Source organism: Podarcis vaucheri, assembly GCF_965113315.1.
Source record: "Podarcis vaucheri genome assembly, chromosome: 10".
Classification (NCBI taxonomy): Eukaryota; Metazoa; Chordata; class Lepidosauria; order Squamata; family Lacertidae; genus Podarcis; species Podarcis vaucheri.
This window is the reverse complement of record NC_138748.1, coordinates 11,112,883-11,140,046: the sequence shown is the minus strand read 5'-3', so window position 1 is coordinate 11,140,046 and position 27,164 is coordinate 11,112,883. Positions and strand designations below refer to the sequence as shown.

The 27,164-nt window shown below is 39.6% G+C and overlaps 1 protein-coding gene across 3 annotated transcripts in view; it reads left to right on the top strand.

Moving 5' to 3' along the window:
• The window catches only part of CELSR1 (cadherin EGF LAG seven-pass G-type receptor 1), a 166,480-nt gene that overhangs the window by 55,637 nt on the left and 83,679 nt on the right, over positions 1-27,164 (top strand). For all 3 annotated transcript variants that reach the window (XM_082239386.1, XM_082239385.1, XM_082239384.1), the window contains exons 2-5: positions 4,061-4,699; positions 17,408-17,630; positions 19,038-19,153; positions 24,907-24,995. In XM_082239386.1, the coding sequence (XP_082095512.1) occupies positions 4,061-4,699; positions 17,408-17,630; positions 19,038-19,153; positions 24,907-24,995 (1,067 nt within the window). The remainder of the gene's footprint in view (positions 1-4,060; positions 4,700-17,407; positions 17,631-19,037; positions 19,154-24,906; positions 24,996-27,164) is intronic.

The window sequence follows — 27,164 nt, the reverse complement described above, 5'->3', positions numbered from 1 at the left end:
CAAAACCTATTGGGTTCAATAGTGGGTGGGATTGCCAAAGTCTTTTCCTGGACACTCATCCCCTTTCTGTCCCCTTTTTAGTTTTTTTTTCAGGTGTATAAAGCTGAATGTGCATGTTAAATGCACATAAGTATGCAAGTCTACTCAGAAGCATGTTGTATGGAATTCACTTGCATGTGTTTAATATTACTGCAGCGTTAAACATTATCAGCCTTTCACCTCTCCTTAGTTGAGATTCAATGTACAGTTATAGTTACTATCCCCCAGTTTAAACAAGTTGCTTAAACCTTAATGCACAGTCTTTAATCATCAGCATTTGTGTCAGTGTTCAGTTTTTTGTGGTGCAGTCATAACATCACAGCAGAGCCTTTATAACATCATGCCTCATGCTGGGGCAGAGGTTGATGACCCCCTTCTCAGCAAGTTTGTTGCTGCAACAAGTGTTGGAGTTGGGTTGTATTATTAGCTCATTGCATTTTCATTCTAGCAGAGGCCTTCAGAATAAGGCGTATTGTTCTTTCATAAGCGCTAGGCACAAGTCCCTCCTATTTTTTAAGTGAACAATTTCTAACAAACTGATTTTCTCGCATGCTGTGGCCTATAGCAATTAGTCAGAGGCCAGTTGTCTGGCAAAAACATGGTTGTGCTTATTGCGCTAACAATTTTAAATAAAAATCTTTTATTTATGTTTAAATGTGGTTTCTTTTCAATACCCCACTATCCTTGTGTTGTAGGATTGAACAAAGTTATTTTAAACTGCTTTATAGTTTGTATTTCAGCATCACCATAGCTGCTTGCATTCATGTCCAATTTCCTTTTGTGCTCACTTTTTGGAGGACAAAGCTGTATGGTGTCTTGACGCTGTGCCTTTTATGGTGATTTATTAACTGTGTCAGAATAGATGCTGGGAATTCTGGGGAAGCCGTCTTGTATATTGTGACAGTTGATATTGATTATGACAGTTCCTGGACTCCAGTGGTTTCTCACACAGTAATGATATTTTGTCTTCTTGGTATACATACCATGTGATATACATCATTGTGCTTTTCTTAAGGGGGAAAAAAGCTCTTTGTTCAGTACCTTTTCTTCACTGTAGTTATGAGAGAGGAACTATAATAATACATTGTGCTGCCAGGAGGCAAAACACGCAAACCCCCTGTTGCATAGGAACCGGGAACCAGAAACCAACTTGAGGCTTATATCTAGATGGCAGTTATTGCAAAGTAAGCCTGAATGATTAGTTAGTGTTGTTTGTGTTCATTTACTGTAATAAGTTGCATCCTATATTTCTATTGTGCTGAAATCCACACTCTGCCCATGCACTGAATCTACATTTATTGTTAAAAGCAACAAGAGTTTTGCTGTTTTCTTAAATGATATCTGAACTGTACCTTTTAAGTGCAATCCACATCCCATGAAATTCAGCAAGAAAATTCATAGTTTTTTCGTAGTGGTTCTGGGTTACCAATATTATTAGCAGTCATTTTCCGGTTTCAGAGCTTTAAAGATGGTGCATTGGTTCCCTTGCTTGAAAGGCGAGTCAGAGATAGCCTGGGAATTATTTACTCCTTATTTCTTTGTGGTTCAAGCACATCCCTAACTCCTTATTACTAAAATCAACGGGACTTAGAAATGGTTACATTTATAGGCATCATCTGTTGATCTATTCTCATGTCCGGATTCTGCTTTTGGAATTTTTGGCAACCACCATTTTTTTTTGGGGGGGGGGATATTTAGTCTAACCAAGGTTTCTCACAGTTAAAGCCAGCCCCGTTTGCAGAATTAGTTACAGCGATGCAATTTTTACTTTGGTTGAAGCACACTATGGGTTAAATAGCTAATTAACCCAAATATGTTATGTTCTGAGTACAGTTTCGTTGACCAATATAGGAGGAGAATACGGTGGGGTGCAGGGGTAGGAAGTTGCTTCCACTAATGAGCTGTTCAGGAGAAGAGACTTGGCTTTTCTCCTTTGCCCCTTAAGACTTATCCAAATGCTCACCAATCTCTTCAAGATAAAGACAATGCTAATTGCAATGAGACATCTACCTTTTAAATAAAGTTGGGGTTGTGGGTGTTCAGACTATGAGTGAAAGCATGCAGGCAACTTGATGAATGGCACCAAGTCTTTGATGCCCCTGCTCATTGCAATATACCACTGCTACTGAATACTTTTAAGTATTCCAGCTATGCATCTGCTTGATAATCAGGTTTCAGAATGATTGATGTTAAAAGATGCAAAAGACACTACTGGTTAACCTGACAAGCCTGTTTTAGGAACTTCTGTCTAGGCTGATCACTAGTGACTGAAAATGTTTAATGCTGGTGTGGTTAATGTATTTATTCAGATCCATAGTCCTTCCTAACTTAAATGGTTCAGCTTAAAAAGTTTTTTAAAAATTTGCAACAAAACTGACATAGATAAACTGCATCATAGCATTAAAGGCAAGTAGATGGATTGTTTTACTCAGGTTTGTAGGTAATTTTAATATAATTACTATATTTTTATATAGTAAAAATACTATATAGTACACAGTTAACAGATTAGAGTTGATCACTCAGGCTGCAGTCCTCATTGTGCTGAATTCTGAGTACTTCTGAGATATGTACTAGAAACACGTGAGATTGTTTTTTCTGTTATTAATCTGTGAAACTTTCACTACCATTTTCAGTAATAGCCTTCGCCTACTGCTTCTCTAATTCAAAATTGTAAAGATATTAGATAAGTGAGCAAAGAGTTTATTATGATGAGGAGCACATTTATTTTATTTATTAATGGGGATAACTTATTTCCTACCAATCCCCTATAAAACAGAACTCAAGGCAGTTAAGAACATTCACAGAAAATGCAACAATATAAATAATAGACTATTAAAGTAATACTTAGCAGCAAGTCAATTAAAAACATTGGGACTTAAGATAAAACAAGTCATCCTTAGGTTTTTGCTGCGGATAATTTAGAGATAACAGATGGAATACAAACCAAAACAATTTTCTATGGCCATTAGAGATGAAATTCCTCTTTACTTGATGTATTTCAGTTTTCTGCTTTATTTAACTATCTTGGCCATATAGCTTGCACAAGTAAATCTCAGAAAATTAGCTGCAGTGATGTAAGGTAGAAAATTTTTCCATCACCATATTTTTTCATGGTTTTTTCAGTTTCTTTTCTTTAAACTCTTTAAAATATGATTTTATTCTATGGAAAATGTTTATTTTCAAAAATGCATTGTTGCATAAAATTATTGAATGGATACAATGCTAGATTTGCAATTTCAATGTTGTAATAAATTTAAGAAGCGTATGTTTATATACACAAGCACGCATACACAAATAATTAGTTTATTTATTTGTACATAGGATGTGGTAACTATGTATGCTTTATCAGATCCCATTACATTTGGAGCCCTGGAAAAGTTCCTGGTTCATAATTTTCTGGCAAGGTGAGAGGAAATAAGATTGACCTCCAAAATCAAAAGGTTTAATGTTATTGTTTTATTTATTTCCTGGATTTTGAGACTAGCTACATTTGTACTTTAGATCCGGATATATGAGGATTGTAGTGGAACTGGTGAAGCTTTCTTGGCTGGTAGAATGAGAGTTAGATTGTATTTTTGCTTATGGAGCTCCTGGAATCCCTCCTGACGGAAGTCTACTTTTGGTTTTAGCTCCTTGAATTTGAGCCTGCTGCTTGAGTGGATATTGTGGGTGTTGTGTAGAAAGTGAGAACTTCATAGTGTGTATTGTAAGCTGCCAGCTACTGATCTGAAATGCATAAAGTTCCATTCTAAATAACTTCATTGATCCTACCCATTTCCATGCTGTCAGGGCTCCTTTTGACCTCACAGTTATCAGTGGGCCAGGTCCTCCTGGCTGCTGCCATTTGTGGAGTCTTTACAGCACTGAACTACCACTAGCCATTTGAGATGTTGGCTGGCATACTCTTTACTGCTCTTGTGCATGATATGAATCAGCACCCCATATTTGATGGTGCCTGCATGTGTAAGCACTTGGGAATGTTTCTGGAAACACCTCTGATTCTTCTCTCTTTCGTCCATAGATGGCATTCACAGTGTTACAGCGCTTTGCACCTTACGGGTGACAATCATTACTGATGACATGCTGACCAACAGTATCACAGTACGACTGGAAAACATGTCTCAAGAGAAGTTTCTCTCACCACTGCTTGCTCTCTTTGTGGAAGGTGTGGCTACTGTGCTGTCGACAACCAAAGAGGGTATTTTTGTTTTCAATATTCAAAACGACACAGATGTCAGCTCCAATATTCTGAATGTGACCTTTTCTGCTTTGCTTCCTGGTGGCATTCGGAACAAGTTCTTCCCCTCGGAGGACCTTCAGGAGCAGATATACCTCAACAGGACACTCCTAACATTGATATCTACCCAGCGGGTATTGCCTTTTGATGACAACATTTGTCTGCGGGAGCCTTGTGAAAACTACATGAAGTGCGTGTCCGTACTTAAATTTGACAGCTCTGCTCCATTTATCAGCTCAAACAGTGTCCTGTTCCGACCCATACACCCCATCAATGGGCTGAGGTGTCGGTGTCCCCCTGGGTTTACAGGTGACTACTGTGAAACGGAGATTGACTTGTGCTACTCTAACCCTTGTGGAAACAATGGCCTTTGCCGAAGCAGAGAAGGAGGCTACACTTGTGAATGTTATGAAGACTACACAGGTATGTTCTTACTTTTGTGAAATAAGCATTGCATTATGCATGTGTTATGTGTTAAGAAAGGCCAACCTTCCAGCTTCTCAGTAAATCAAAATACCAAAAAGAAGCCAAAGCATAAGGCCAAATTTAAACCTAACTATAAATAAACAGGAGCAGGGGAAGACCCAAAGCATGCTTTGCATGCACAAGGTCCAGTGTTCAGTCCCTCGCATCCCCAGTTAACTAAGATTCTTTAACTGGACTGTTGTCTAAGTAGAATCAGGGGTATAGGCTACGGAGGGCCAGTGCAGTAAATAAAGGCAATATAAATCCCACCTCACAGTTGTTTCAATTGTTATCTTTCCTCTGAACAACTGAGATGGCTGTGGTGTGATAGAAGCTGGTGAATGGTGCAGACCAAAGAACTGTCATAAACTATGGACAGAAAAGATGGCAAAATGCACAGAGATCAAGGCCGAGGTTATCAGGGTTAATTCTCACACACCCTACACATGTGGAATGTTTCTGTATCTGGACAACAGGGCTTCTGGCACTTCCCAACAGAACCTGCTATACTGCACCAGCTCAACTCTGAAGAGATGAGGAAATGCTTGCATACAATCTGGATTTGCTAGAACAGTTCAGTTATATTGAAGCATGCAGTTTTGGGGTCAGTTGTGAAGATTTATATACACAGAGAAGAAACAAACAGTGGAACACAATGTTGTTCCTCCTTTATACACCTTCCCCTCCTATTGGGAACAATAGGAGTCGAGGGAAGGGAAAGACAGCTACAGATGCACTCAGACGCATGTCTAAATTGATTCTTTCTTGGCACCAGGAAGGCTTAGGATCCTTTGAATCCTATCCCTTCCACTGTTATAACACTACTTGGCTTTTCCAGTGCAGAAGCTGCAATGTTGGTTGGGCCAGGGCTTTAGAGAAGTTGGTGGTATCAAAGAGGTGAGCTCTAACATCAGGTCTGTCTCTGACAATGCGGGGGTGGGGTAGATCTAGTCTACTCCATGGCCCCTGCAGTGCCCTCTCAGGGGCCATTGGATTGTACATTTATATGCACTGATGAACCCAAGTGGCCATGGTTTCTGGGTGTGTGCTCACTATGTGTTTTAGTTGGAGTGAGTTCACTGTGTGAACATGCATCTTCACTTTTGCATCTTCATGTCACTATGCACTAGCATAAACACTGCAAATGCTCCATGTAAGTCATGAGTGTTCCCTCAGATGCAGATAATAGAAGATAAATGGATTTACCGTGAAGCATATTCCCGTTTCCCCTGAGAATGGTTGTTGCGTATAAAATAGGAATGAGGAACCTGTTCCTATCCAGACATCATTGAACTCTCATAGCTCCAGCCAGCATAGTAAATGGTTAGGAATTATGGAATTGGAGACCAACAACAGTTAAGAGTGCCATGGGTTCCTCTACTATGCTCTAAAAAAGATGGTTGATATTCCTTTCCTTAACTACAATGTATCTCTCACTTCCTAAATTCTTTATCTACCTTGACAAGACACTCTGGATCATAGTTCTCAAACTTGTTTGGAGCTATAGCTGCATGTGAGGCCACAGAATCTGTATATTTGCCAGAAGAATGGCCACAGCACAGCTATTGACCATGTAAATTGATAAAAAGGAATCAACTGTGCTTTTTATGGCTGGAACAAAAATCATCCCCAATGGTGGCTGCCCTGGTGCATACAGGCAAAAATGTGGTGTGGGTATTCACTTTTGCTTGACTGAAAGTTGAGGAATGTAGGGAATTTGTAGTGCCAGTGCACCCTGGAACCTTCTGATGCTGTCTTTTTGAAAATCTTATCCTAGACTTAAAAGGCTGAACTACCCTTGTTGGAGTGGTAATCCTCTAGGAAATGCAGTGTACTTTGGAAGCTCTCAAAATCCACTTAACCCTATGCTTGGAAAAATAATTACAAGAAAATAGCACAAAATCTTTCATCTGTTTGCTTAGATTATATTACAGATATACTTCTATCCCCAAACACCTTGATTTCCTCCAAAAGGCAATTACATCCCAATGAAGAGGCTTCTTTTCCCCTCCCATTCTCATTTCTCCCACAATACTTTGAAGATTTTCATTTGTTTAGATGTAATTTATACATGATGAAAGTTTCTCTGTCTTCAGGAGTCTTCTGTTTCAAATAGTCAGCTACACAGAGCTTTTATGAGCTATTTTTGAAATGGAAATACCCACCAATTATAATTACCTGGGACAGACTGTACTTCCTGTGATGCAGGGAGGTGAGTGATAAGGAGACATAATATTTGTGGGTTTAAATCAGATCTGGAGCAACTTAATTTCATTTGGCCAAAAACGTACATTCACTTGCTTGAATACCTGCCTACAACAACCTCAGTCTATGAAGATGCTTGTCGTAAGGAAGAAACACAACATGTCATAGACTAGAGAATATAAAGTAGATTCCCAAGTGTCCCATTCCCCCCATCTTGTATGTAGGAAGCATATGTCTTGGACATAAAGCAGCAAGAGAACAGATTTTATGTTCACATTTTGTAAAATCACTATCTAGTACTAAAATCAGCATGTCAGTCCAAGAGTTTGGGTTTCCAGCAGTAATGTGGGCAGAACATTTTCCAGCTTCTGATTTTCCCATTGATTTCCCCCCTTTTCTTAACATTCATTTGTAACGGTGGATGTCAGTTGCAAATACCATATTAGGCAAGCATGACAGTTCAAACTTTTTATTTTACTTTGTTTACTAAATGCAAGTAAAAGAAACATGCCAAATTAGTCACTGCCCAGGGAATCAAAAAAGTTTCTGTTGCAGTATGGAGCCTCTGTATCTGTTTTTCCGCAAGTTCCTTAGCTGTTCCACCTCCTTTTGTGAGGAAAAAATTAAATCCCTACTTGCTACAGCAGGGGGGCAGGGGTTAGATGGGTTCTGCGCACTGGAGCTGTTTGTTGGTCACAAAAATTGCTATTTTGCATGGTGCTCTTGCAAACCTTTCCAAAATGGATCAAACAGTGGGGTGGAAATTTTGGCTTGTGCTCAAAAAAAGGAAAGAAAACCCAACCAGCACCATCCTGTACAGTGGTCATGTGAACTTGCTTGTGCCTGTGTAACAGTGTTTTTATTCAAGCACTGGAGTCATTAGAAGGCTTTCCTCTGTCTCTTTCTGTAATCGTGAGAAGTAATGCTCTGGAGTCTTCAAGGCGGAGAGATTAATTTTGCCAGTTTCACAATGTACTACATTCAGGAGAATTGCAAAACACAATAATGCAAAAATTAATCATTCTTGTGCAGTGTATGATTAAGTTATATCTCAGTTACTGAGCTGGTCAGTAGCAAGCTTTCACCCACTTCTGCAAGTTAAAACACTTCTTTTCTTTACAGTTTCTATGTGTTTGATTAGCAGGTCAGGCAGAGCATTTGTTCATTGTGTCTGGGAATCTGGACTATGTTCTTCCTCACTGTCAAAGGCACTATGCCTCTGGATACCAGTTGTGGGGACTTTGAGTGGGCAGAATGCTGTTGCTCCCAGGTCCAACTTGCAGGCTTTCCACAGGCCATTGTGTGAACAAGATGCTTGTCTATAGGGGCCATTGATTTGATCCAGCAGACTCATATGTTCTTAAGTATTCCCTTCTTTTCTGAAGATTGTTTTATGCTACACAACAGTAAAGTAAGACTAAAGCGTACTTATTTATATTTGTTTTTAACACACTCTTATTCCAAGGGCTTGAGAGGGCAACACTATTTTAAAATACAGCCTATAATTTTAAAAAATATATATCTATAGATAACAGTGGATTTACTATTGGGCATATCACCCAATATGTGCAGGCGGTAAAGATTAACCAAATAGCACCCACAGTCTGCACACCTGATATTTTAAGGAGAAGGCAGGTTCCTTCCTGTGCAGATGAACCATCCAAAAACAGCACCTGTTTTGTCAGGATTAATTTTAAATTTATTAACCCTCATCCAATCCATTGCTTTTTGCAAGCACTGGATCAGCACTTCTGCTTCACCTGAGATAGCTGGGAAATATAGGTAGAGCTGAGTGTCCTTGGCATATTGATGCCATCCAATTACATATCCTCTTATAATATCCTTCATTAACTTTATGTAAATGTTGAACATAAGAAACAAAATTGATCCGTGTGAGACCCCATAACATAGATGCTACTGGGCTGAAATACAGTAGCACAGTACCTCCTCTGGAACTGGCCCTCTAGGTAGGAGCAGAGCCACTGAAAAACGATGCCCTTGATCCCTCAACTCAGAGACCCTATGTGGGAGAATACCATGGTTAGTTGGTATTAAATCCTCCAGAGATATCCAACAAAATAAGCAGGGTTATATACCTCCATCTATGTCTCAATATAGGCCATCCATCAGAGCCACCAAGCAATTCCAAATCTAGGTCAGAATCCAGATTGAAATGGATCCAGATAATCTGTTTCATCCAGTAGTGCAGATTAGCCCTTTTTCTGTTGAAACCGTCAATTTGTGTACGCACAGTTGGTTAATTTAACAGTTTGATGAGAGACAGTTTCTTGTTAGCAGGAGAGAAAGCTGTTAAATTAACTGTAGTATTGAGTACTTGGCTCATTTCTTGGTTTTGACATTACTGATTTACTGTTGACTGTTTCACCCAAGTCAAAGTGCCATAAATCACCTCTGGGGTTAACTTCATTCTGCCATGAGGTTTCAATTCCGACTTTCCTGCACTGTCAACGGAGCACTGACCATTAGATTTGCAGATCTTCCATTCTGTCTCGGTTACTGATTACTGAGATGTCTCTGTTGGTGTTCATCTACAGAATTCAGCACTATTCAGTTGACCTGTTCAACCAGCCCCGGGTGCAATGCACACTCATCACTGAAAACCTTGAGTATTCCCCCTCCCCTCTTGGCATCTGTTGCTTTTTGCCTGTGGAAATGTTTCAACAGATCAAAGTCCTGGTCTGTCTTCTTTTGAAACCCCTTCTGGAGATTCAACATTCTTGTTTGTTCTTTTTAATTAGGCTTTAAAATGGTCTGACATGATTTCTGATGTTACAAAAGCATTTTAAAGTGCTGGCATTAAGGAAGCTTTGCAATTGAAAGTGATATGCCTAACATCAGTGTAATCACTAAATCCTCCTTTCCCCACCCACCCACGAACCCAGAAGTTCACCGTGTCACCTTCATCATAAAGGTGATTCCATCACGGACTGGAGAAATAACTCCTGTTGAGGGTATGTCCATGGTTTTGCCCTTTGCTGAATAGTTTTGGGTGGTATTTTGAGAGTATGAAAATTTTTAGCCCTGAGGTCATAAGATGCTTCTTCACCTGATGAAAAAAGCAGCACTATTATAATAATACTGATAAAAACACCTATTCGTAGAGGGCCAGTTCCCATATTCATGCTCATCAGCATCAAACTGGGGATACTAGTCAATTGCATAAATGCCAGTCTTCATACATTGTTTTGATTGTTTCCTGTGGATATGGAATACCTTTCCATTGCTTTGCAAAAGCAAATAGTCACCCACACTTTAAAGAAGAAGAAAATAGATTAACTCTCCATATTGTTGATAGGAGATAATAAATTAACAATTGAAGAAACTTCCCAAAAATGAAGGGATTGGTAAAAAGGAAATTGAGTGGCAAAGTCAAGAGGGTCAAATCACCCTAGATGCTTGGGAGCTGTATAGAGACACAACATTAGACGTTTCTTCTGTATTTCCTCATTGATTCTTGACCATTGCGCTAATAATACTGGAATGATTAGTCACTTTTTAAAAGTTGAAGTAAACTTAGAACAACTTGCAATGTAATAGAAAACTTAAAACCAGTGCAAAACAAAATAAAAATGGCAAACTTTCATTTACATAAAAGGTGGTCTAATGGATCCTGGAGTCCACAGTATCTAAATCCCTCCAAGTTAATTCCAGAAGCCTGGCTGAAAAGCACCGACTTTGCCTGGCTCCTAAAAGCAGTGAGTGACGGTGCCATGCACACCTCCCTGGGGAGAACATTTCACAACAGGGGGCTGCCTCTGAAAAGGGCTGTTCTCATGTTGCCACCCTCCACGCCTCCCTTGGAGAGGGCACACACAGAAGGACGATCATTGCCCCTTGTCTTGGCAGGTGTGGATATGTGCTTCTCTTTTTCCTGACCTCTAGGCATCTTTATTAGCAATATTACTATATTTCCATTATTGGCTCTCCGGAAACCTGTTATATCATGAAAGTGGCAGAGTATTACACAGAATGCCCTCTGGCTTACTGAAATTTCAGCTAAGGAGAAGTGCCCAGAGTTACAATACTAAGCTAGATGAACCAATGGCCTAACTCAGTATAAGGCAACTTCCTTGTTTTCCAAGGTATGCAAAACCTATGCTTTTGCCTTCCCAGAGGGAGTTTTATTTGAGTTGCACAAGCCTCTGAGTATTTTTTTCTCCCTTTAAGGCTGTGCATAAACTCTTCCCCTCCGAGTATATCTTTCTATCGTTAATCATAATGGGACTTCAGGGCTGTGTGTGCAAAATGAAGAAATATTAAAGGAAGGTATTGTGCAGGTCTTTTCTGATTTGAATTTGGTATAACTGCTTGTGATTAATTGCGCACAAATACATGTATTATGAATTCTTGCCTTTAGGTTGCCTGATCAGCATGATGTTGAATCCCAACTGGCAGCCTAGTCACGCATTTCCCTTTGCAATAAGGCTTCTCATTAGCGCTGAACTAGCATGATAACAAGATGCTAAATAATTAATCAAATTGCTACCATGCCAAAGAATCAGTTCTTCTGGGTCTGAGTTCCCCCCCCCATTTGACTAAGAATGTTATTTTCATTTTAAAATTTAAAATTTTATTTATTTATCATAAATTACATATACATATGTAACTGGACATTCTAACATGATTGGATTTATAATATAAATTTATAATATAAATTTAAGGATTAAAACAATATTAGATTTATTGCAGCACCAGAGCTATTCTCCCATTCAAAAGCAAATAATTCAACACCAGATACTCAGAATGTCATCAGCAAAAAAAAGAAAATAAAAAGCATGTTAGCAAAAGGTATAAAGCAGATTTAATTGTACTAGAGCCAGTGTGGTGTAGTGGTTAAGAGCGGTAGTCTCGTAATCTGGGGAACCGGGTTCACATCTCCGCTCCTCCACATGCAGCTGCTGGGTGACCTTGGGCCAGTCACACTTCTTTGAAGTCTCTCAGCCCCACTCACCTCACAGAGTGTTTGTTGTGGGGGAGGAAGGGAAAGGAGAATGTTAGCCGCTTTGAGACTCCTGAAGGGGAGTGAAAGGCGGGATATCAAATCCAAACTCTTCTTCTTCTTCTTCTTCTACTAAAAGTAGATACGTTTTTGTACGTGAAATTTTGGGCTTTAATTTCTCTGTTATGTATTCTTGAATACAAAATTACAAGGACACAGAGCACCGACATGGAGATGCCCTCCCAGGTGATATAAAATCTCTATATGTGAATTTCTTGAATCACTTTGGGGGTTTTTTTAATTGACACAAAACATTTGGCTCTCTCAACTGTTCTTGCCAGTTGCCTACCTACTTACTCTAGAGAGTGAAGGTAACTGAATGCATCTGCTGCTCAGAGTGGGCAGTGAGCAACTGGCAAGAGCAGCTAAGACCACCACAAGCAGATGCATATATTCACTCTCCTGGCTGCTCCTGGCTGCCAATTGCCTTTTTCTGGCTTGAATGCTTGCCCCTTCTGCTCTCAGCTGGCATTTTTGATAGGCTGATAAATTATAATAGCTGCAACTATTGCCAGTTCCTCCTGATACTAAAAAATCACACTGTTGCTATCCTCAGCACAGTTAAGTCTCTGGTTGATAGCATAGGAAACTGCCCTGTTATCTAATTATTATCATTTATAACTTTATATCATACATTTCTTCCAGCATGAGCTCAAGATGGCTAATACAAGGTAACCTGGCAGTCTCCGCCAACCAGACCCTTGGTCCATTTAGCCCAGTAGTGTTTACGTTGACCAGAAGCAGGTCTCCAAGGTTTCAGACAGAAGTCTGTATCTGTCTTACCTGGAGATGCTAGGGATTGAAATTGGGACCTTCTACATTCAAAGCAGATGCTCTGCCAATGAGCTATGTTCTTTCCCCAATATCAGTCATACTCAAAGTAGACCCACTGATATCACCAGCATTGGGTATCACCCATGGTGCTGAAAATAACTAATATTTATGTGTGTATCTTAAACATGTTTATCCTGCGTTAAACCCTGAGAGTTAGCAGGGTATTGCTTCAAAGTAACTGACTTACTGATTGCTGCTTATATCTCAATACTGTGTAATGCAAACTGGTGATTGGCTAACATTCAGAGTTATTGACCATAGCTCAAATCTGCATGTTACTGTTTGCAGATCTGAATTCAACTAACTACGGTCTGCTTTATTATTGTTGTTTATGTCATGAAGTGGTGTTTTGTTTTGTTTTTTGCATTCTTATGCAGTTCTGGACACACTACACACACTGGTAGGAGGTCACATTGAATTCAGTGCTCCTTTTTTTTTGAGTAGGCAAGTGTAGGATGGCACCTTTAACTGAGTATCTGGAAGAGTTAGCCCTCAGTTAGAACATTGCATGGCAAGGCCCCGAGCCCCACCCCATCAGCACAGCACAGCCAGAGGCTAAATTAACAAAGGGTATCATCATACTGAATTCCTGGCTTGAGGCAAACTAATTTTGTAGTTGTCAGGTGTATGGAGGTGTGTCTGCAAATAACTGAAACCTGGATTACAGTATATTCAACAAGGCTTAAACGGGTAAATTTAAGCTTCTGGGCAAACTGTTATTCCCCTCTTCCTTTCTATTCAGATCCCCTACTTGTTTTTTAACTATTCATACTTTGCATTTTTATTTATCCAGGCTTGGTTGTAAGAACATTTAACGACCAATCAGATAAAAATGATGTACTTATTTCCATGAATCGTGCAAGAACCTATAAGTAAGTTCGTAAATAAATAAAGCCAGCTCTTAGGCTTGCTGTACAGCTTCTGTTGACATCATGGATTAAGGACACTGGACAGCCTTTTGTAAACAATGGAAATTAAGTATATAATCTTGAGAATGTGTTTGCATTTTCTGCTGATGGGGGAATTGCTTTTGTTGCTGTTAGCAGATGTGCCCTAAATAATTTGTAATCCCAAATACATTGTTTCTTTCCTCTTTAAATTATTTTTTAAAATCCAAATTAAAAAGAAAAGAGGGATCCCAAATTGTCTGCCCGTGTGTGTGTGTGTGTGTGAGAGAGAGAGAGAGAGAGAGAGAGACAGAGAGACTGTAGGGGAGGAGGAGGAGAAAACAGATATTCCATCTCTGTCTATAGTTTTAAAACCCTGGTTGTATTAAAAAGGGTAAACTATGCTCACTTTATTAGCATTATAAAAAATCAGGGAAGCTGTTTTGGTCCATAAGCAGAAAAACAGTCCGGTAATGACTTTATTAGGACCAACCAAAAGGCACAAAAGCTTTTGAGTTATCTTGAACTGTTCAACAGGCACAATGTTGCTAGTCACTGCAGTAGCTTCTAGAAGTAAAATGCCTCAGTCTAGCATGGCTCCTCTGTGAAATCTGAGGGAGTAGTGAGAGCTCTCTTTCTGCTGGAACAATATGGATGGAATGCCACACTTATACCTTCCTGGCCTGTCCACCCAATTGCTGCTGTCACTCTTGTATTACCCCATTTTTGTTGTCTTATCCCAAAATTAGTTTATATTTATTGTGAGAAATGCAGAGCTTCCAATCCTCCTTAATGAGATAAAGTGACATGAAGCATCATACCAACTTTCTCCAATTCACACATTTAAATATTTGCACAGCGTAAGCATTAGCATCCCAATCCTAAGCATTTTCACTGTCTTATCTGTGTATAGCACAAGAATAGCACCTCTGCGGCAGTGGCTTACCATCAAAGTGATACATAACCTTCCAAAACTTTTATTTGCAAGCCTTACAATCTGATGTCAGTAGATTTTATTGTTTATAGCCAATGGCCATCACAATAAAGTTTGAGCACAAATCACACAAGACAATTTGATATAAACATGCTTATGTAGAAACAATTCCTTTAGAATTTTTGAATCAATGCAGCCTTTTTATTACTGTATTTTTCGCACCATAGGGCGCACCGGACCATAGGGCGCACCCAGTTTTTAGGGGGGGAAATCAAGGAAAAAAATATTTTCCCCCCCCAGCCCCAAAGAGCAGCGTACAGGCTGCACACAACCTCTCCCTGCCAGAGGGGTTGTGCGCAGCTATGGAAGAAGGCAAGACAGCAAGCGGTATGGATCCCGCTCGCTGTTTTGGCTTCCCCTTTAGCCCCGTGCAGCCTCTCCTTGCCGGGAGAGGCTGCGTGGGGCTAAAGAAGCCATAGCCCCATGCAGCCTCTCCTTGCTGGAGGGGTTGTGCGCGGCTATGGCACAATCCTGCATTCGCTCTATAGGACGCACACACATTTCCCCTCAATTTTTGGAGAGGAAAAACTGCGTCCAATAGAGCGAAAAATACGGTAATTTATTTTATTAATTTAAGTTAATGTATTGTTACATTTATATCCAACCTTTCTTCCAAAGAGTTCACGGTAGCATATGTGTTTCTCCTCCTCCTCTCTGTTTGTTCTGACAACAACCTTGTTTGGTAGGTTAGGCTGAGAGATAGCCCAAAGAATTCTAACTCTGGTGTCCCAAATATTAGCCCAACATTCTAAAATAAGCACTACAGCTGCACTAGCTTTTAGGCTTAATTGCTGTCACATTTTTCTTGACTTTGTCAAAATATTGGTGTGCAGAAAGCAAACACTATATTAATGTGTGTGAGGCAGAGCTAATTCACACATGGGCTCAACATATGATGGATGTGTGGCTCAGAAGCTCAGAACCTTATGCATACCAGATCATGTGTATGCAAATTCGTATATGAATAGATCCTGCTTGAACGTTCAAGGAATTAAAAGGTCCCATGAGAGGCATAGCCATGTGGACCTCAGTTCAGTTCATGCTAAAGGTTCTGTGTGTTTTGGGGGAAGAGAAGAAGACTATGTCTTGCAACTGTGTTCCACTTACATGCCAGGTACACATGTAAACCAACACAGAGATCAAAGATGATTTTATTTCTTACTATTCATATGGAGATAACAAGTATGAGAAGAGGTGTTTTTACAGGAGTGTGAATTCACAGTTTCTGTCTGGGTTGTTAATCTGAGTCAATAGTCCTGCCCTATACAATGTAAGAAACCCATTACTCTGTGGGCCTTTCACAGTTCACTCTGCATCTCTAGCAAACTCAGTACTCTTCCACCCCCTCCATCCCATTCATAGGATTGTTTACAAGATCACTTGGCTTTTTTATGAAGAAGAGAAGGGTCAAGAGCCCTCAAGATAACTAGGCATTGTTCAGTCATTCAGATTTCTTCAGAATCACATTCACATTTTGAAGGTGTAAACAAATTAGAAGTTCAGTCAAGTCCAGGAGTTGGTGTCCCAGGATAAATGATTGCATAAACAGACCTTGAGCAAATAAGGTCTGGCACTCTATTGTTATTTCTTAGTATTTCATTATAGCCCCTTTATGCTGTACATCCCTTTACTGAAGACAAATATCACTCCAACCCACCATGAATTCCTATGCTTCGCCTCCTGTGTTGCTAACACCTTAAATTTGCAGTCTTGATTTCAGATGTGAGTGAAAGTGAAAGAGGGTCTTTTAAATATGAAGGCAACCACTGTTTCAAACAGGAACAGAGGACAAACAATAGAATGAGCAAACGGGGCTGTTGACTTGCCAGGAGACATTCTTGACCTTGGTGAAATGTTCAGGGATCACCCAAGTAGTTATTAAAAATTTACATTCAAGAATGTGCTATTATTTAATAACTCCAGGGCCATTTTTTTCTACCCATAAGAATGGCAGTGATTTAAAGATTACAGACCATACAGACAGCTGCCTGTTCTCTTGTTTACTTGATTCTGTAGTGTTTCTGCAAGTACATATGTGCATGTCAATGCCCTGTTTGTTTGTTTGTTGTCAGTTGCCCTTTCATCGGCCCTGTAAGATGTCACTCCAGATAGAAGTCAGGGCTTTATTGGTAGATACTCTCTTTCGGTTTCAATAGGGATAAGACCATACTTAGCCATTTATTTAGGTTTGTGCTGTTCTCAACAGTTCAAACATGCAAAAGCACTGTAGCCTGAGAGACTTCATTGTGATTACTAGGTAACAGAAGGATTGGCTCTGATCAGACAGCAAGATATGGTGCTATCCTTGTAGTGTGGGTGGAAATGCTTTTGATGTTAGTGTATTTTTAATGACATTTTAATAGTCCTTTTGACTGTTTAATTCCACCACCACAATCATGCAATAGAGGCTCTTTCCTCTGCAACAGTGTCAATTACTTTCATAAGAATGAAACAACTGGCCTGGTGTAATGGGAGAGCATGGAGGGGTCTTCTGTCAGAGGTGCAAGAGTAGACCATGGCACTTAACAGCTAACTCACAAGGCTAGGGTGGGCAACATTGTTTTATGGAATTAGACATAAATACATAGCCTATTTCAGATGATAGTTTATTCTGCTGAAGTTCATCAATCACTATTTGAAATGCTTTTGATCTACTAAAGGTTTTGGAGGCATATTATTATTTCCTCACACTGGATGTATTTTTTATTGTGGTTGTGTTTTTTTAGGAGAGTACTGCGAAGTGAACGCTCGCTCTGGGCGCTGCGCTCCGGGAGTGTGCAAGAATGGTGGGAGGTGCGTCGATCTGCTCATAGGAGGCTTCAAATGCGAATGCCCTGCTGGCGAATATGAGAGACCTTACTGTGAGATGACCACAAGGAGCTTTCCCCCAGAGTCATTTGTCACTTTCAAAGGATTAAGGCAACGCTTCCATTTCACTGTTTCTCTCATGTAAGTTTGCTTCCTTTCTAGTGAAAATTTCCAGTCACTGACCTGGTTCACACACGAAGCCAAACCATGGCAAAGAGCTGAAGACATATCTAATGAAGTTCACCACTTGATTTCAATTTGTGTTTTTAAAATAACCCTCATGCCCACAAACTGTGTTGCAAGTTAACTAGTTTCAAAACTGTATGAAGGCTGTAGGTTATGTATGCCATATACCACAGCTGAAAAAGCAGATGTAATAAAAATAGCTAAATAAAGTAGAGGCAGCTTAAAATCATCTACTTCTTCATTACAAGCTGTTTCTTTTCTCTTAAGCATCTTGTCACATTTTCTGCATTAATTGTCAGCTGTGTGCCACCTACTATAAGGCTGAAGAGCTTCCCTTTCTCTCTCCTTTCCTTCCTTCCACCAACCAATCACTGTTTTAAAGAAATAGTTTATTGGACACATCCCAGTAATATGTCCTTGATGGGGATGGGTGGTTGCATGACAAATAGGGCAGAACAGCTAGGCAGGTCTTCGATGCAGGCTGCAGTCCTAAGATCAGATTCTTAGAAGTTCCACCCACAACAATGGGGCTTCCTTCTGAGTAGACATTTAGGACTGGGCTTCCAATAAGCATGAAAGTGATAGTGGCCACCATTTTTTGTAACCTTGCACATCTATTCCAAGCACTATAATAATAAGTTAGCAGTGTCCTAATTTGGCCTGCTAAGCCATTTCCCCCAAACCATAGCTACCATCTCCATTTCCCCCAAACCACAGCTATCTTCTCCGTACCTGATGCCATAATGGGACATTGGATGTGATGCAGATAAAGACACAACTGCAGAAGAAATAATATGGAGCCTTAAAGTGCACTCCTGTTCATTCATTGACAAGCAAGGCTGGCTGTAACTCCTGATCGGCTGATTGGCACTTATAGCAGGCCCCACAAGAATTGACTGAGTTATTGATGGAGAAAAATATAATCCAGCAGGAAAGGGTGGGAACAAAAACATCATTGAAGAAGGGTGGGGATTCAACTTTTAAATGTGTATTGGATTTGATGTTAATTTGTTAAAAAATGGTGAAACTCAATAAAAAATTAATTGGCAAAGTAAATCTAAATTAGTCATGTCCATTAACTTCAATGAGTCTATTCTGATTAGGACTAGCACTAAATGCCACCCAATGTATTATATTTAGGAAACTGTTGTGGTGATGCCATAGGCTCTCTTCGTAGATACAGTTTCAGACATTTTGCTAGTATATGGTACATTACAAAGGAAATAGGTTCCATTTTACAGCTAGGAATATACTAAGTGTCCATTCTTTGTTAACACAGTGGCTGGAAATTCTTAAGAGGTTTGTTTACAGAGCAACTTTGCTGTAGATAATTCTTCCCTTGTGCTTCCTGACCTGTTTTAGGTTTGCAACCAGGGAAAGGAATGCTCTGCTTCTCTACAATGGGCGTTTTAATGAAAAACATGATTTTATTGCACTTGAAATAATTGAAGAACAGATCCAGCTGACATTCTCTGCAGGTAAGACATTTCTGTCTTTTTCGCTTGCTAAAGCACCAGTAGCTCCTTATTGAATGTGTGCATGTGTCAGTGAAACTGGACGGTAACTCAGTAGCATGAGAGAGTCACTCAGTTGTATCCAGATTTTTTTTAAAAGCATGTAACAGCAATTCTATGTGGCTATGCTTGGTGATGGACTAAAGCAGGGGTTCCTAAGATGTGGTCTGGGTCCACAAACTCCATTTAGGGGGTTCACGCCATGTCTTTCTTTGAAGACGGAAGTGGTAAATATTAAATATTCACATTGTTTTTAACTGTATTTTGAGTGCTCCATTTATTACTAACACTGTATTTTGTTGCATTACAGTTTGGATTTTATGCAATTCAAATCGCAACACAGTAAGATGCAATACATAATAAATGAAAGAAGCAGTAAAAATATATTTGAACTTTTTACAGCATCTAGCACAGCACATTACATGTGGAAAATCATTAAGTAGTCCACCAAGACACACACACACATACCCCCTAGTCCATGAGTGCAGAGGAGTTGGGGATAGTGTGTTAGAGTATGAAGTATGATTTTGATCCAGTGAACCATTAAGAAGAAAGACAGTAGATGTAGAAGATGATAGATAGATAGATAGATAGATAGATAGATAGATAGATAGATAGAGATATAAATATATAGATACAGATATAGATATAAATGAGAGGTCAAAACCTGTGGTTTTCAAACAAATCAGTGCATGGGTATTTCTAAAATGTCTGCAGTTCTGTTCACTGGAACAAATACTGGATTTACAGTCACAAAGCAAATGGATTTTAGACTATTAGGAGATCTTCTCAAAAGGGAAATAAATAAGATTATAAGCCTATGCATGCTTTTGTACAACTTAATGCTCTTTAAAGTGTGTATCGCACTATACAATTGCATAAAGTACATGATGGGTTTTATAAAATAGAATGAGAAGTTTTCATTGTCAACTATACGCTACATTGAAGGATTCATTGCTACAATAGTGAGCTGTGACTTTACAAGGTACTGAGTGTTCCCAATTTGCTTTAGGAGTCAATGGGACCATTCATGCACTTAAACTGAAGCACATGCCCCCAATATTTTGTACCAGACCATTCACACAGTGGCTGAAAATAGAAAGTGCAGCAAAAAGTAGGCCTATTTTCGACTTAAGTGAATTAAAATGCATAGTAGGGCAACACTATTCATGTGTAGCAGAAGCAAGTTCCACTGTGCTCAGTGCCTCAGGCTGCAATCCTATTCACACTTTTTTGTGAGTATGCCCGATGGAACACAATGGGACTTGCTCCCAAACTAACAGGCATCAGGCACTGTAACTAAATGAACTAAAGAAGGGAATTCTTAAAACTGCCAGAAATACTGAAAAGTGCTGGATTGGTTCTTGATGTACATAAGGCAAAGATGTAGTCTTTTGGAACTCTGATTCTGATATCATTGAAGAAGCTATTTTTTGGGTTTAACCATTTTGAGATGGTTGACATACGGCTTAAAAGTACTCCAGAGGAAACTTAACATGTCAGGTGAGAGCGGCAAAGGGCAAACGCAATCCATATTCCTTTTATAACGTATGGCAAATTTTTATTGAATACATAAATTGTTCAGACTGTGGCAGGAATCAAATCAGCACTCACAGGAAAATGTGGCATGATCTTTTAGAGTAATCAAATGAAACTTTTAATACAATGGCATGGTAAAAGTTTGTAATTTTGTTAGGACAAGTTATTGGCGTTTACTGTTGTAATAATTGTTTCCTCACAATTTATCTTCTGTACCATGAAAATAAATAAAAACTTTATTTATTTTTTAAAAAGTACTCCAGAGGGTTGGCAAATCCTCCAGAGGCTGCAGTGGGGAGCAAGAACCTCCAAAATTGCCTCCCTTCCCATTCTACCCATGGTTCAGAGCAGCTTCCTTCCCAAGCTGACATACCTAGCATATTTTTTAAATATATGATTTTTGACACCCCAAGCCTTCCAGGACAGTAATTTTGTTTTTAAAAGGCAATGCTCCTGCTAGTTTTCTGAGCATTAAGACCTCCTAACAATAGTGGCACACAAGAGGAAGAAAACCAAGGCACCTTTGCAAGGTGAGGAAGAACGCTCAGGTGGTCTTTCTCTCCATTGCAGCTGTAGGCTGGGAGAAGTCTGGTGCTGTTAACGGGGAGGAAAGTCACTATCTTTGCTTTTCAGAGTTTGCTTTCTGAAGAGCAGAAAGTGCAATTTATCTTCCCATCGCAGCAGGGCATGTTCTAAGAGGAGAGGTTCTTTTCCCAGCTCAGCACTGCAGGTAGAAAAAAAAATCTGTGTTTGCTCTTCAGAGGACTTTATCTCTTCCTCACAGCCACAGCTCAGCTTCCCGTGTGTGTGTGAGTTTGCTGGGTGTCTGCATCTCTCTCTCTCTCTCTCTCTCTCTCTCTCTCACACACACACACACACACACCCTGTGTGTAGTGAGTGTGTGGACTGAAGTACAGTCTGTGTGGATGTGTTTGCATGCACAAAACTGAATGCGCAGTTGCTGGCCAAAATGACTTAGGCCATCATCACAGCTGGCCTTCAGAGGAGGCTAGGGTCGAGAAAGGGTAAGCGTTCCTGGTATAAAGTAACCCATGATTCTTACCAATTTAAATTCAGTTAGTTTTCCTGTTCATGGGTGCAAAGTATTAACAAGGAACTGAGATTTTTAAAAGCATAAATTTGGGGTGTTTTTGCATTTGAATGTCTCCGTTTACAATAGGAATATTATAGTTGCACTTAAGATGGTCTTAGGTTCATGAAAGTGATCATGGAAGCAGATTATTTTAACTGTCGAAATGTATGTGGTCTCTACCACTTCTTTTATGCATGTCTGATGAAAGCTTAGTTGATTGGAACTTATTTGTATTTTCTTTACACTCATTAAGCAGCAACATACCTTGTCTTTAAGATGAGTTGGATCTGTTAGCCAGGGCACACAGTTTTAAAAATTGAAGACAATAGTTTTTTGGGTTGTCAGGTAGAGGGATGGGCTTCATAGAAATGGAGAAGGGAGCATAAAAATGCACATTTTAAGGAAGTTGCTGGATGCTGCTGGCTACTGTGTTCAGTAAAACTAAAAAGGCTGAAACGCACATATGTTGGCTTAAGTAAGCTGTGCATCAATTCTGTGAGTCATAGGAGCTTTGGTGTGTGAGTATTCTGGACCTTAAATGCACTCTCCTACACTTTCACGCAAGAGATATAATTAGATGTGAAGCATTTTGCCCAAAGCAATACTTTCTATATCTGCTAAGTCTAATTGGAAATCAACCTATGGTATATATAGTAACCAGAGAAGATTTCTGTCTAGATGGTATCAATTATTTGTTGGTGTCTGCACCCTCAAGCACTTTTTTTTTATTAAGAAAGAGCAATAGTGATGCAAGAGGAAGGCTGCTTGTCCTGTTTTGTGTCTGTATAAGCCAGACGTTATTTGCGAAAGATTTGTGCTAAAATACTATAGAGAAGAAACAGAGAAAAAGAGGACTGCCATACTTGTGTATACATTCTTATATACTACGTAAGATCTTTGAGATATTAAATTTTATCAGCATGGCTGCATGCCTTTATCATAAGTCTGCTTCATGAAAAATCATATCCATGAAAACATTTCCTTTTTAAAATGGAAAATTCATAAGTCAGAGAAGAGTCAATTGCTCTGATCCAGCAAGAAAAACCAATGTATAAAGCAATATTTCAGTGCCTGCACTGGGCGTGGGTGCAAGTGATACCAGTATTCTGGGCCCCATTGAACTGGTAGAATTTTATTTTTAAAGCTATTATGCATTCCCATCTGGTCACAACTTGCCACGTGCAACTATTTTGGGGTGACTTGGGTTGTATGCAATTAAGTGGTCCTCTTAGCGCAAGGATTTCCATCTATGCAACAGGACTTCCTCTCCCCATGTGCCCCCCAGTCCCCTCCCCGAATCTGTTTCAGAGCAGGTTGGGAAGGCTGGAGAGGGAGAAGAAGTCCTGTCGCTCAGGCATAAATCCTTACGCTAATAGATACAGCACATCATTTTTAAACTATCCTTTAATAAAATAAGTGACACATAGCCTTACATCTGATTCACGTTGCATTCTGTATTATGAGCAAATATAGGTCACAAAGCATCTCAACAACCATGACCTACATGTACAAACTCTTGAGTATAGAAGCCTCAGAGGGACAACATGGAGCAAAATCACAACATATAATTCAGTGGTGTGGAAAGTGCTTACTCTTATGCAAGGCAGGGGTGGGGCATTCAGTTTTCACCAGCCAGGTATGAATTCTAATCCATATACCAAACTGTTCCCAAGGGTTGCCCAACTCCCAGGAGCACATTTTGTAGGAGGTGTAGTGGGCTGCAGTGAATAACAGAGTGGGTGGGGGCTGCCCAAAATCAGATGCTCTACCTTGGGCAAACAGAAATGCTTTCAGTTTCCACTTTGTTTGAATAACCAGTGTTGTAAAATAAACAGAAGTTGGGAAGTTGTCACAGATTTAAAGACAAGCACATATATTTTACGACTGTTATGAAATGAAATTTTAATGCTTCCTACTATGGAAGTAGCTTTTCTTCTTGTGCGGGACTGAGATAAGGGGAGCCTTACTTCTGCATTGTTTGTTTTTGTCAGTGTTGCAGAAATTAGGAAATGCCTAACCTCTAAAAAGAGGCTGTATTTGTGATCCTCTTTCAGTTTAACACCTGTCTGTATAAACTGAGCAGGTGTGTATGTTAAACTGAAGGAAACGTTTGCATGAATACAGCTAGAAATATGGTGGTTTATCGTATGCATCGGGGGGGTGTTTAATGTTCCCCCCCCCCTTTTCTTATTCTTCTCTAATGGAAACTTTTGTCTAAGTAGTCATTCATAACAAACCCTGCCTGAACAATTTGACAGGACCTTGTGTACTTTTGCTGTAGATGTTTGTTCTTACCTCAGAACAGCAGTGAATAGTTACCAGGCTGGTTGTACTGGTATGCACAATTAATCTGACATTCTCTGCTTTATCGGATCCAATCTTTAAAAGACATTTTAACGGAAAAGAAAGGAAGCAATGCCATTAATTGCAAGGTTAGAACTCCTGGAGCTTTCTAGGGCTAAAAATGTTTTCTTTGTTCCCTCACACCTTATCTGACAGTCCTGTAAGACCCCAGCCTGGAAAAACAAGAAAGCCACAAAAATGCACATTCTTTCTGTGGGTAACAACTGTTTGCACAATCTGTATTTGCCCTAAATATTTATCTTTTGTTAGGAAAAGTGTTTTCACTCTTCAGTTAAAATTTGAGGACTGCCACCTTCTTAAGCACCAGAACACTAGATATAGGGGATGTAATCCTCTATATTTGTAGGAGCGTAATTAACAAACTTGAATATTGTTTGCATTAACATAATTTATAGCAAGCCAAAGTTTATAGTAAATACAGTTTATACTCTGCAGCTAGTTGTTTTGTTGTCATTTATTTGTGAAGGAATTTAAGTGTCAGTACCTTCTTGGCGTTCGTTTTCTAGATGTGAGAATGATGCCAATGATGAATGAATGAATGCATAACTTGGAGAAAGGCAACCCTCTCTCCAGTCCTGCCCTCAATGCAGTCAAGTGCAGGAAGATGAATGAAAAGTTTTCCCTCAACTGCTAATCAACATTTTTGTTAATTACAAAGATGAGAGTGTAGTGGAACTTTTTAAGGTGACTGTTTTTCTTTCTCTTTCATGCATCCTTTCAGGGGAAACCACTACGACAGTTGCCCCCTTTGTTCCAGGAGGGGTTAGTGATGGGCAGTGGCACTCTGTCCAGGTGCAGTACTATAACAAGGTAAGGCAACATCTTTGGGATATATTTTTGTGAACTGAATTCTTCTTCATTCAAATTGGCCAGCTTATTTGCTCAAGAGAACCAGAGCCAGTCTTTAGACTTTTACAGTGGACCTACATTTAGCCAAAGCATGTTGCTGGAATGGAAGTATTTATTTGATACATAATTCCCCCTGCTTTAAAAGAGCAATAGAGTGGCTGGCTCTAACCCTTAGCACTGTTGGTGTAAGATTATGTATCTCTGCCAGTGAGGCTGCCATGGCTGCTGTCCACTAGGCAGTGGTGCATTAAAGTCTATGTAAAGTCCAGCAGGTTGCATACAGATCAGCATCCTCCTTTAAATGAACAATATGGGTTTCAACTTGTGAGAGTAAGAGCTCTGTTTTGTGCACTGAACTCCTCCTGTCATAAGAAACTGCTGATTCAGGGGAAGCCTTTCTTTATTTTTAAACGTAAAGAGAGCAATTATTCAGATTCTTTTTGTTGTTGTTGCTGCTGTATTTGTAGCATAATTAAGTCAGAAGCTCTTGGTAAATATCCAGAGAGACAGAAAACAACATAAACAAAGAAATAGCTCTGAATTCATTGGCTGAATGCCATTTTCAATTTAACAATTTAGACTGAAGGTAATAGCAAATAATTGCCACTTCTAAAGCATCTGGCTCTACCATGTTATCTCTGAGGTTTTAAGAAATATATAATCTTGAGTCTGCATTTCAAGTAAAAATGTTACCTGTTGCACATTCTGAAGAGTTTAATTGGTGGATAAGGTTTGGTGTTTCTCTTACATTGTTCAGTTTTGTATCTTGTTATAATGGCACTGAATCCCTGATGCCATCCCATCATACTTTTGTTGGCCTGTTCAACGATTAGAATTCTTTGTCTTAGTTAAGTACATCCTCCTTAGAGTTTACAGTAAAGATTTGGCACACTTAAAATCCAGTCAAACTTAAGCACATTTTAGTCTCATTAATTTCAATTAGAAATATTTAAGCACATACTAAATGGGGCTTCAAGATGCTGGTTTGATTGGATCGTGCCTTGATTATCAGCTGATAAAATTCCAAGAACCCTGGCTGACTTGACTTAATTATTTCATCATTAGCATGATCAATAATTTCTGCTTGGGAACTTTATGAGGAATATAGTTGCTTCTTGATGAGACAGAGGATATATTCATACAATTGTTGATTGATTAATTAGCACTTTAATGGTACACCATGCATTCTCTTCCTAAGCTTAGGAAGCAAAATGATGAGAGTAGGGGTTTTTTCATCACATGATAAGCTTGTAATTGTATTGCAGGTCTGTGGGTTTTCAAATGTTTCAAGTATTATAATGTTCAGGGGTGTCTCATGGTTTGGTTGGCACTTTAGGCAGGATGGGGTAGGGCGGGGCAGAGTGACAAGACACTCTGATTCAAACTAAAAGTGGACCTCAGGATTTCCCTAGTTGTCCGAGAGAATTCTGAAACACAGCAGAGTCTCAATACACATGGAGAGCTAACTGTACCAAAGCCAAGGAGAGATTGGACATGCATTTCCCATTGAATTGTGCTGCTCCAAATGGTTACCTGGTCTGCTTCTATAGCCAAAGCAATTTGGATTATATGTAGAGGGTTCTCATGTTTAAACCACATAGCAGGAGTCAGTAGCTGAAAACTTACCCCAGGCAAATTCAGTTCCCTTATAGACTTTTTCTTACTCTCGCCAGTTGCCAAACCATGAAGAAAAGAGGTGGGTCAGTTGAGTAGCATATGTAGCATCCTGATTTGTTAGTAGCCATGAGGACATAGGAGTCTTGGCCTTCTGACTCTGCGTCCATTCTCAAAGCAGCCTTCTGGGTAAACTAGTTGCTGTTTAGTGGTATACAGGATGATGAAAAGAAGATAAAAGAATTATATCAATAAGGATGCTGTGTCATTGAAAATCCTATTATAGCTTGAATATGGAGATTCAGGATTTTCATGAAGTCTCCGCATATTGGCTCCAAATGGCTGGCTGGACCACTTCTGTGACTGAAGCAATCTTAACTATGGTTTGTTGGAACCACCCACCTTCATACCCCATGGTTTGAAGTTGGCTTGCTTCAACAAACCATGTGAACTATGGTTTGTCTGGCTTTGGACATCACAACAAGCTGTGGTTAAGCAAAAATGGAAGCAAAGGCT